General features: G+C 41.2%; 1 protein-coding gene across 1 annotated transcript; it reads left to right on the top strand.

Annotated features, from left to right (window-relative positions):
• Positions 1–4,667: 4,667 nt before the first annotated feature.
• On the top strand, positions 4,668–11,460 carry LOC118063028 (uncharacterized). The gene is made up of 5 exons (XM_035076939.1): positions 4,668–4,825; positions 5,420–7,405; positions 7,536–7,746; positions 7,814–8,106; positions 11,037–11,460. Exons 1-5 carry the CDS (start codon positions 4,668–4,670, stop codon positions 11,458–11,460), a joined length of 3,072 nt encoding a protein of 1,023 aa, XP_034932830.1.
• Positions 11,461–11,696: the final 236 nt, after the last annotated feature.

Here is an 11,696-nt window from a genome sequence, read left to right as displayed (position 1 = left end):
AGAAATTGAAAGTTTATTAATCAATTGAGGGCTAAATTGCATAAATCAGAGACCAAGGACCAAAGTGAAAAAGGCGGCCAACAAGAGGGGCGGGGACCGAGTTCGGAGGACTGATTTGAAGTTTGGCCATTTAAATGAAACTGCGCGTTTTAGCCAAAACGACGCCGTTTCATATATATATATATATATAAAAAAAGAGGAAGACCAGAACGGTGTCGTTTTGAACGACACTGTTCATCTTCTTCCTTCCCCCCGGTTTAACAGCAACAGAAGGCAAAAAAAATTTGAAAACCTTCCCGCTTCTCCTCGCCCCCACCAAACCACTGAAAGAACCGACCAACCATGTGTGATTGAAGGCGCACTAACCATGGTCTCCCACCTGTTCTGCCCCTATAAATAGAGAAGAAAACCGAAGAGAAAAAAAGAAGAAAAAACCCGAGAGACCCGACGAGAGAAGGAGAGAGAGAGCGACCCGAAGAGAGAGAGAAGAACAGAAACAAACCGAGAAGAAGGAAACCGAAACCAAAAAAAACCAAAACGAAACCGAGAATAGACAGCCACTGAGAACAAAAAAAATCGAAGGAGAAGGGAGGAAGAAGAATTTTTCGCCACCGTTGGAAACGGCAGCAACGCCGCCATCCACGAGCCACGCCACCGTAGCCCCGTCAGCCAACCACCGTCTCCAGCCTCGCCAGGTACGCTCTCTCTCCCCTGCATTTTGTTTTCTTTCTTCTGTTAGGTTTCGTCCCCTGCATGCAGAATTGTTCTGCATGCAGGGGACGGGGGGGGAAATTAATTCCCCCCCGTTCTGTTTCCTCTTCTGGGCCAGACGGGTTCTGGCCTAGAAACATGTATATGGGCCAGAAGGATTCTGGCCCAACCCGGTGGTCTGGGCCGGGTCCGGCCCAGACCAAGTTATTTTTCTTGGGCCGAAATCGGCCCAGTTATTTTTTCTTGGGCCAAATCGGCCTAGTTACCCTTCTTGGGCCGAGATCGGCCCAGTCACTTTCTTGGGCCGATCCCGACCCAATGACTTGTGGGGCTGAGCCCGGCCCAGTTAGTTGGGCCGGCCCAGCCCCCTTAATAATTAATATATAATTATATTAGATTATTATATTATATATATGTATGTATATGTTATATATGTATAAAATATTTATAAAAAATTAGGAAAAAATAAAAAAATGTTGTTATTTTCCTTTCATATTATATATATATATATATATATATTTTTTAAGGGTGTTTGTATTTTTTTTTACTGTGGAGGTCTAAATTCAGTATTTAAAATATCTGATTTTCGTCGAGACACCCGAAATTTTCAAAGAGATTTTGTTTTTTTCGCTTTCAAAAATTTCTAAAATTCCTCAAAAATATTGTTGATTTTTTTCGTACATCTTTTTAAAATGACTTAATATTAGTTTGTATTTTTATTTTGTGGAAATACAAATTCAGTGTTTAAAATACCCGGTTTTCGTCAATACATCCGAAATTTTCAAAGATAATTTTTTTTTTTTGCTTTCAAAAATTTCTAAAATTCCTTAAAAAAATATTGAGGATTTTCCGCATATTTTTTATGACTTAATATTAGTTTGTATTTTTTATGTTGTGGAGATACAAATTCAGTATTAAAAAATACCTGATTTCGTCGAAAAAAAAATATATTTGTTTTTTTTTAAAAAAACTATTTTCTTGGGTGTTGCATATGGCCAATACTCTAACATGTTTTGAATATTCTTTTTTATAAACAAATATATTGGAAGCTTCGAAAGTGTGTTTTCACATAGATTTCTTAAACACAAATTATTTTCTTGCATTTCTGGATTTTACAACGTGTTTGTAAAATTCCAAAGGGTATTGGCCAATATTCAAAAAACTATAAAAATCTTATTTTTGGAAAAGGAATTTATTTATTATTTACCGCTAATGTTTGGATAAAGAAATCCTTAAAAGGATGAATATCCAAAATATTATTGGGAGTAATAGATCCGCACACATTCTTGAAAGAAGCCTTGATTATAATCGAGGACATTTCAAAATTTAATTTTTTTTTATTATTATTCCATGATTTATGAGTCGCAAACTTTTGAAATACTAAGGGAAAAAATGAGCTTTCAAAGCACATGGAATCTCCTTAGATTTCTATCAATTGACGAGCCTAGAAAATACCAACACCATAGCAATTATAAAGCAAACCAAACACCAAGCAGCTTACCTTAGGTAGGGCGTACTAGGGGTGCTAATACCTTCCCTTTACGCAACCAGTCCCTTGCCTTAGAATCTCTGAAAGACCAGTTAAGGTTCCTAGTGACCAAAATACTAGGTGGCGACTCCAAAGAACCAAATAAGCAAAATAAAACAAAACGAAAGTCGCCAGTCGAATGTCGCAAAACAAATTTTAAAATAAAAATTTGTATGTTTTTTGGGGTGCGACAGGATGGCGACTCCACTGGGGACCCTTGGACTAAGCTTGATTTGTTTGTTTGCTTATATGTGTAATTGGTTTTTGTTTTTTTTTTATGATGCTTTGTTTAAAAGCTTTAGCATATATCTTTACATTCTATCATACATGGCATAGTCATGCATCACTTTATTATTGTTATTATGTTTTGGAGTGCACACACATGTAACTTTAAGTTTAAGTGGGGGACTAGCAGCTTGCCTTATGACTTGAGTCAAGGTTTAAGTTTGTGTAAACCCCAACTCTTTGCTGAGTGTTTAGACTGATTGTGATTGGTACACGTACCATCCCACTATCTGCTAGACCTCCATATCGCCTTTACGAAGGTTGATCACTGGAACAACAAGAGACCCTCTTTTAGAGACCCAATAGTAAACCTACCCTATGTCTCACGTAGAGAAATTAGAACCTATCCTTAGGGTGTATGTTCCAACATATCTTTTGCATCCAAACAAAGTCTAAACCCCAATGCATTTTGAATTGCAGGACTTGTGAACGAAATGGCCATCATCACTAAATCTTCCATCTTAGAATATGGAAAAAATTCTGAACTGTCACAATTGACTGAAGGAGACTGCCTTAGAAGCGATGCTAAGAAGATGTCACCAATCAAGAACCTGAATTGCGTATTGAATGAGGTGAACAAGTTAACGACTCATTTTCAGAATGTTGATAAAGACGCATTTTTTAGGAAATACGGACGTTTGATGGAAATTGCAAAGGTAGAAGTTTTAAGCCCAGCGGTGCGAGCTTTAGTCCATTTTTGGGATCCAGACTACCGATGTTTTTCCTTTGGAAGCATAGACTTGTGCCCCACGGTTGAGGAATATGGATTGTTGACCGAGTTTCCCAACGACCTGTATCGGATTTATTCTCCTTTAAGATCCGACAAGATCATCCCTGAACTGTCAAAGCTGCTCAGAATCTCCAACTTGGAAAAGTTTCAAGAGAAGAATGGTACCGGTTTGAAATGGAGGATGTTAGAATTGGAAAAGAAGTCAGTAGTAGAAAAAGAGAGATTGATTGCCCTAGGTATATTTGGCCTTGTGTTGTTCCCAAGTCAGATTGGTTTAGTGAGTTTGGAGGCCGCTGCTGCTTATTTGGAGTATGAGAATACACGAATCAATCCAGTGGCTGCTATCTTAGCCGAAACAATTTTGACACTTAACCATTGTAGGAGGGCCGGAAAAGGAGCAATGAGATGCTGCACACAACTGTTGTATATTTGGATGGTCAGCCATATCGAGACAAAGAAACCTGTCTTCAATAATTTTTGGTGGTTCACCCAAAAACCCCTCAAGTTAGTAGAAGAAGAAGAATGGGGAGATCTAGACAACCAGGGTTGGGTTGATAAATTAGAAGGTTTACCTAATAGCGAGTTTAAGTGGAGGGCCCCATGGGTAACGGCAGTGAAGGTCCTAATGAGTTGTGGACAAAGGCGTTGGGTACCATTGGTGGGGATCACGGGTTATGTGAGTTATGCTCCTGCCTTAGTGGTAAGACAACTTGGGGGCATGCAGTTCGTTCCCAGGACTATGGGAATCACTCAATTCTCTGGTTTGTTCAAAGATCCCATGGCAGAAGAGGTTTTGGAAATCATCAAGCAAGATTGGAAGCATCTAGTATTGGTGGAGATAGAAGGGTTGAGAGATCCAAGTGTGAGCGAAGGATATGTAAAATGGAGAGACTCAGCCACTTCAGCCACCCCTCGCGTAGAAGCTAAATCTCCTCAAGATGTAGCGGAGCCTATTAAGAGAAAAAGGGTGAACATTGAAGATGAAGTCAAATCTTCAGCCACTTCAGCCATGCCTTAGAAGTCAAATCTTCTCCAACTGAAGAGGAGCCTATCAAGAGAAAGAGAGTTAGTAATGAAGAAGACTTGAGAAGGCAAGTGGAGAGACTACAAATAGAATTGAGCAAGAGTAGAAAAGACAAAGCAATGTTGGAAGAAATGATGCTAGAACAGGATAAAATGAGAACATTTCTAGATGAGCAAATACAGTCTAGAGATGAGAAAATAACAAAGCTGGAGCTAAAGTTGGTTGAGGAGAAGATTGCTAAGGAAGGAAGTGAGAAGGAGCTTAAAGGGATGAGTTTGGATTGGATGCAAAGTTGCTCTGAACTTCAAGCAATGGAGATGGACTTTAGCGATTGCCAAGAAAGTGCAGAATATTACCAAGAAAAATTTACACAAGTGCAATTCGAGCTGATGGATAGGATTAGGAAGTATGAGGATTTGAATAAGAAATATATGGATTTGGAAAGCAAAAAGGGAGGATTCGAGGATGTTAAAGCAGAGTTAGCAGTCAAGAAGAATGAGATAAAAGTCATGAGGATAAAGCTTGACAAAGAACGGGAAAAGTCGAAGTATTTAGACGAAAAGCTAGTAGCAATGGAGAAGCACAAAGATCAAATCGACGCCAACAACACTGCTTTGAACAAAATCAACATGTTGCTCATAGAAAAAATGACCAAAACAGATGAGCAAATGGACGAAGCTGCTGCACATGCTCGAATGGTCAGAATCAATTCGCGGAATGTGGGGGGAGACATCATTCGCTATCGCCGAAGCCTAGCTGAAACCGATGCCTTTCTAGGGAAGATTGAAAACCGTGGTTTTGCTTTCTTACCTTTGGCCAAAGAGTTTAAGGAGGAAAGGGATTAGCATGTTGTATTTCTTTTATTTCTAAATGTATTTTTATCCAAGCATTAATGAAAAGGGCGTTGACCCATCTTCTTATGCAAAAATCCATCTCTTGGTGAACATGATTCAAGCAAATGACTAGAAAGGCAGAACTCCTATCAAAGCAATGTGACAAGAGAATGCTTATAATGTGATGGTTGTTATTCGTTCACAATAAATACATTTTTATTGGCTGCATCCATACCCAATAAATACATTTTCCAATCATGCATCCATCACAATCATTTTTTCTCATACATCTATGCATGCATCTGCAGATTAAGAAACATAGGTCCCCCTCCTAGAATCCACAACACTCGACAAAGAGCAAGAATGGAAAACGAAGGAAGGTCACAACCAGAATCTCAGTACCAAAGAGAACTCGAAGGAGTTCGGAATGATGTGGCACACTTAACCAGTATGTTAGAGCAATTATTAAGAGCCAGAGATGGAGAGGGAACATCTACTCAACCTAATGAAGCACCAGCAGCAGCTCAAATTCCTGTCGCACCTATAAACATAGGGGCAAATACACCAACTAAGCAGAGTCCTGCTCGGCCCATCCAAATCCCTATTACAATGGATTTAACAAACGAAGATCCATATGACTTTAAATTCTCTAATCATGAAGGAGATGACAAGTGGACTGCCCTAGAAGAGAGGCTAAGGGCCATTGAAGGAAATGATTTGTTTGACCCAATTAGGGCCGCGGAGGTATGTTTAGTACCTAATATTGTCATTCCAAAGAAGTTCAGAGTGCCGGAGTTTGTTAAGTATACTGGGATTGAATGCCCGAAGACCCATCTCCGCTCCTACTATAACAAAATGGCAGAGGTTATCCACGACGAAAAAATGTTAATTTACTTTTTCCAGGATAGCCTGACCGGATCAGCCCTCAGTTGGTATATGAGGTTAGACAATATTAGGATCAGGAAGTGGACAGACTTGGCGGACGCTTTCTTAAAACAATACAAGTTTAACCTAGAGATTGCTCCTGATAGGACCAGTCTGATTAGCATGGAGAAAGGAACTCAAGAGTCCGTAAGGGCTTATGCTCAAAGGTGGCGTGACCAAGCTATCAATGTGCAACCTCCGCTGATAGAGACAAAAATGGTGACTTTGTTTGCCAATACTTTCAGGGCTCCATACTATGAACACCTTATGGGTAGTTCAGCACAACATTTCTATGATGTCGTGCGGATCGCCGAGAGGATTGAACAAGGGATCCGAAGTGGAAGAATTGCAGAACCTCTAGAGAAGAGAGGTTTCATTGGAAGGAAGAAAGAAATTGAGGTGAACAACCTCGAAAGGAGAAGCAAAAACTATCAAATACCTACCCCTCGAGTCACTAGTATTAACTTTTCCAAACCCCCCACTCCAAACCAGCCCAATCCAGTAAAATTCCCAGCAAATAACCACCACAATTACCAAAGAAAGGATAAGCAACTATCAGAAGAACAACTACCTCCTTTACCAATAACCTTGAAAGAGTTGTATGCCAAGCTGTTGAGTATTGGGCAGATAGCTCCCCTACCCATACCACCTATGCAGCCACCTTTCCCTGCCTGGTACAACCCCGAGGTAACTTGTGAATACCATGCTGGTCACGCAGGCCATAGCATTGAGGCTTGCTTTGCTTTTAAAAGAAAGGTATTACAACTGATCAAAGTGGGATGGGTCACTTTTGAGGATTCACCTAATCAGAATTCAAACCCTTTACCTAAAAATGTCGATGGTAGGGGAGGAGTGAATACCATGGAGATTGGTAGCAAAAAGAGGGTGTTGAAAGCGACCATGGCCAAGCTATACTTGATGTTGGTACAGTCTGGACATTTGGAAGAAACGACTGAGTACTGCACAGGGGAAAGTAACTTTTGCCCTTTACATAAAAAGGAAGGGCATCACATTGATGAATGCATGGAATTTCATCAAAAAGTTGCAAGAATGCTAACTCTAGGAGAGTTGAGGATAGAGAACATAAGTGACAATGAAGAGGTAGAGATGATAGAGAAATGTAGAATCCAATTAATAGCTAATGGTCGCTCAAAACTGGTATTAACCAGGCCCTCATATGCAAGCAAAGTAGACTATGGAGCGATGCCTGGAGATTATGGTTATACCTCGAATATTGAAGCTCCTTTGCCGCTGTTCCAAACGGAGATAAGTGGGCTAACTCGGAGTGATCGTTGTTTCACACCTGAAGAACTAGAAAGACAAAGAAAGACAAAGGCAAGGAGGTGCTGGACCTCGATAAAGAGTTTGAGGTGAATAAACTTGTGACTGAGGAAGAAACAAATGAGTTCTTGAAACTGATGAAGCATTAGTGAGTACAGTAATAGTGGATCAGTTGAAGAAGACCCCTGCTAAGATCTCCATCATGTCTTTAATACTCAGCTCGGAGCCACATCGTAATGCTTTGCAAAAAGTACTGAATGAGGCCTATGTGCCCCAAGATATTGAGCAAAAGACTATGGAGCATCTAGTAGGGAGGATCCATGCTGCCAATTACTTGTATTTCACGGAAGATGAACTCAATGCTGAAGGAACTGGACATAACAAGCCCTTGTATGTCACGGTCCGATGCAAGGATTGCCTCGTCGGCAAGGTTCTCATTGATAACGGCTCGGCCCTGAATGTGTTACCAAGGCATGTGCTGGATGAAATGCCAATAGATCCCTCATATATGCAACCCCAGTGTGATAACGGCAAGAGCGTATGATGGCTCATCAAGGCCAGTTGTAGGGTCAATTGAGGTCGAACTAGTTGTGGGTCCACAAGTCTTTCTAGTAACCCTTCAAGTGATGGATATCCACCCTTCCTATAGCATGTTGTTAGGAAGGCCATGGATACATTCTGCGGGAGCTGTCACCTCTTCGCTACATCAATGTTTAAAGTACATTGCCAACGGTGTCCTGGTTACTGTTAAGGCTGAGGAGACTATATCGATATGTGAGAAATGTGACATGTCTCCATTCATTTGAAGTAGAAGATTGTAGGGGACGGAAACCTTATGCATTTGAGATTGTGAATACCGAGTGAAGGTGCCCGAGAACACTGTGTTTGAGGAAGCCAGAATCTCTGAAGCCACTAAAATGGCCGCTAAAATCTTTTTGAAAAAACAAGATTCCTTTTCCCATACGAGCATATGAGCGAAAGGAAGGCCTGAATGGAGGGGTAATAATCAAATTGAAAGCTGCAGAACAGAGGTTTGGGCTTGGATATAAGCCCAAGAAAGAGGATTACAAACGAGCTGCTGGTGCAAGAAGGGAGAAGAGAATGGCAGGATGAAGGAAAGGAAGCCTGTAGAAGAAAACTGTAGCCATTCCTCCAATCAGGATTTCATTCCCAAAGCCGGCATATGTGATCAAACCTGATGGGGGATATGGAGACCTCTTTCAGAGCTTTCTTCAATGAACAAAAACACTCTGAAAGGAAAATCAAGTCAAGACATTGCTGAAAAATCGAATCCGAAGCGAGGATTGAAGACTGCCACAAATTGACCATCCACACTTTGAAAGAAAGTCACCGTCGAAGACATTTTGTCCGGAGCTGAGCCGAAGGGAGGAAGTTCCAGAATTGGGAGACCCAAAAGCTCCATTGTTTCAAAAAATGTAATCCCAACAATTGATGCGTTGGATATATTTTTATCTATGGTTGTTTGCCTTTTTCTGGTTGTTTTTTTATTCATTGACAATCGAGGCTCAATGATGTCAATGAATTTTATTTTGTTGTGAGCCATTCTTTTTATTTTTAATTGAAGAATCATACATTTTTCAAATTCATTATCCGTTCTGAGAATAGTGTCGTCTCTCATCATTACCTAACCTAATGCATTTTTAACACATCACTTTCGCTTTCAGGAACTCTGCAAACCGAGACCTCCACAACTACACCCTGCACTTTACTCAATTGATGACACATGAGTGAACTCGGCCCCAACAATTATACCAGTACGCTCACATGACTATGGGCTGTCAAGAAGTATGACGGAATGAGAGGTGTGGTGACCGAAAAAACATATGGGAATTCACAAACACCATTAGAACAACACGAACAGCTGGAGCATCCGCTCCTTATAGCAGGGAAACACTCTGGCACAACCATAAATGTAGGCAATGAAGAAATTCAACGAGAGTGAGATAGGGACTTTGATCACCCCCGAAGACAATAGGGAAGAGTTGATTGCACGCTCAAGGATTATGTTTGATGTCTTCCTGGTCTACAGAGGATATGCCTAGTCTGAACGGACATTGTAGTGCATTAGAATACACTGATGGAAGATTGCAAGCCGATTAAGCAGAACTTAAGGAACTCATCCGGAGTCTTAATCAAGAGTTAAAGGCGAAAATTGAAAAACAATGGGACGCTTGGTTTTGGACAGTAGTAAGTATCCACAATGGGTGTCAAAACATAGTGTGGTACCCAAAAAGGAGGTAAAAATTCAGTATTTCGACGTACTCTGGACTTTAGGGATTTAACACCGGCTAGCCCTAAAAATAATTTTCCCTTACCACACATAGATATGTTAGTGCATAATGCAGCGCGCGGAGCAGTACCATGTCCACAATCATTCCCGTTTCATTGGATGGGTTTCTCAGCGCTATCCCATTCCCAAATAAGTACATCTGCGCCTATGAGCATGATAGGACGAGATGACCTTTGTTATACACACCTTGGGAACCCCTTTACTGCCTGACGCAAGTCATCGCCATTTGGTTTAAGAAATTCAGGTGGCCTACTTTACCAAACAAGGGCCTATGGGGACTTATAGTCTTCACCACATGATGCACAAAGAGATTGCACAGCTCATCACATGTGGAAGATGGATCATTGGTTGCTTAAATAATACTAAAGAGGCGCGAAAGAGAAATCATGTTCCCAAATAATTGAAAGAAATTGATTTGAAAGATTAAGATAAACTATAAGCTGAGACTCTAACTCAGCAAATCGCTTCACTTCGGGTCGAAATCCGGGTAAGCTGTTGGGGTTGTTGTTGAGTGACAACCCAGGATAGGAGAGTGGATCCTGAAGAAGTATAAAAGCTATTCAATCTATGCCACCCCCCCTAAGACTGGAAGGACCAGATGGAAGAGGTTTCTTAAGGAAGGCTTGAATACATCGCCGGTTTATTATTCCCATTTAACCGCGACTTGACCGACAAGGCGACAACACCCCACGATCTTTCTTTATTAGGAAGAAAACCCTGAATATGAATGAAGAGTGTGATGAAAGCTTTTGAGAAAATCAAGCAAATACTTGCTTAAATCCACTCTGCCTTGTACCCTCCCGTATACCCGACCACCAGTAAATAAGACCACTTGTTATTCTCACCTATTAACCTAACGAGTAACCGAGAACAGCAAGGGATGTGTGCGTCTGGCAACTATTATGAAACCGAAAGAAAGGGTCTCAAGTGGACCACTGTTATGTACCCCTAAAGCAAGAACGATTTCATCGGAATATGAAGTCTATCGCTATGGCGGACTCCATCCCCTGATTTGAGCAAGCTGTGCTGATTTGTCCTCTACTGCAGACCAATCCGTGTAAGGCTAATGCAAAGAAATTTACTGGTCACGAGTACTATGTTGTATCACACTACATTGGTTAAAATTTTTTTCCAAAAAAAGTTAAAGGGGGAACGCCGTTTAGATACATTTGTGAAAAGCCTTATCTACTAGCCCGAATTGCAAGATGGCAAGTTCTTCTTTGGCTGAGTCCTATGACATCAGCTATATATGACCACGGAAAAAGCCCGTGACAAACGGCGACTGAGACAGCTGCTTTATTTGTCCCGTCCCAAAGCTCCACCCCATGGCAAGACCTGCTAGACCCATTCGACCTGACCCAGTGCTATGGAAGATTATGAAGCCGTTAAACTTTGACTTCCCGATGAAGATGTCACACCACATGCCATAACCTCTCCATGATTTGCAATCGAGGAAATGAGGAATCAGCGATTAGCGCTGGAGTCTATGTACTTTCTGGATCGCTGACTGCTAAATGTTATGTGGTAAAACGGAGCGCGGCGGCAGTGATAATCCTCTCCGATAAAGAAGCAGTATCCTGGTTTCAGCTTAAGCTGCAGTTCGGGTGCTTACCACCAATAACACGGCTGAGTATGAAGCTTGCATTCTTGGTTTGGAAGGCTGCATTAGAGATGAACATAAAAAAGATAGATGTTTATGGAGAGAGACCTCAAGCCCTACAATTACATTTTGCCAACGTCCAAGATCACCCGAAGTACACTGGCAATAACCAAGAGAAGAGAAAACCGTTGCAAGTGCCTCTTACCAAGCCTAATATCCCTGTCTCAGCTTAAGTAAAGAGTGTTCGAGGAAAATAGACACGCATTCCACCCCATAACTGGCAGCGCAAAGAAGGAAAACATTTGCAAATGCTTTGGCCACGACTTCCAACAAGAGACATCAACTGCCAAAGTCATGACTTTGGGCACAAGGTACAGCCCGAGTACCAAACCATCAATAATCCCCAGAAAATAACCGCTATTGTTGCAGTCCGAAAAAAGAAGAGTGTAACTGAACTCACGCGATGGCA

The sequence above is a fragment of the Populus alba genome, chromosome 11 (genome assembly GCF_005239225.2).
Source record: "Populus alba chromosome 11, ASM523922v2, whole genome shotgun sequence".
Taxonomy (NCBI): domain Eukaryota; kingdom Viridiplantae; phylum Streptophyta; class Magnoliopsida; order Malpighiales; family Salicaceae; genus Populus; species Populus alba.
The sequence above is the reverse complement of the archived record's forward strand: the minus strand, read 5'-3'. Positions and strand labels throughout refer to the sequence as shown.

Bases quoted from the DNA above. Each gene is read 5' to 3' on its own strand.
- LOC118063028 (XM_035076939.1), top strand. From the start codon at position 4,668: ATGGATAGGATTAGGAAGTATGAGGATTTGAATAAGAAATATATGGAT. The intron at 4,826-5,419 runs GTATTTAGACGA...ATGCATCTGCAG, and splicing joins AAAGAACGGGAAAAGTCGAA to ATTAAGAAACATAGGTCCCC. The intron at 8,107-11,036 runs GTCTCCATTCAT...TTCCCGATGAAG, and splicing joins ATATGTGAGAAATGTGACAT to ATGTCACACCACATGCCATA.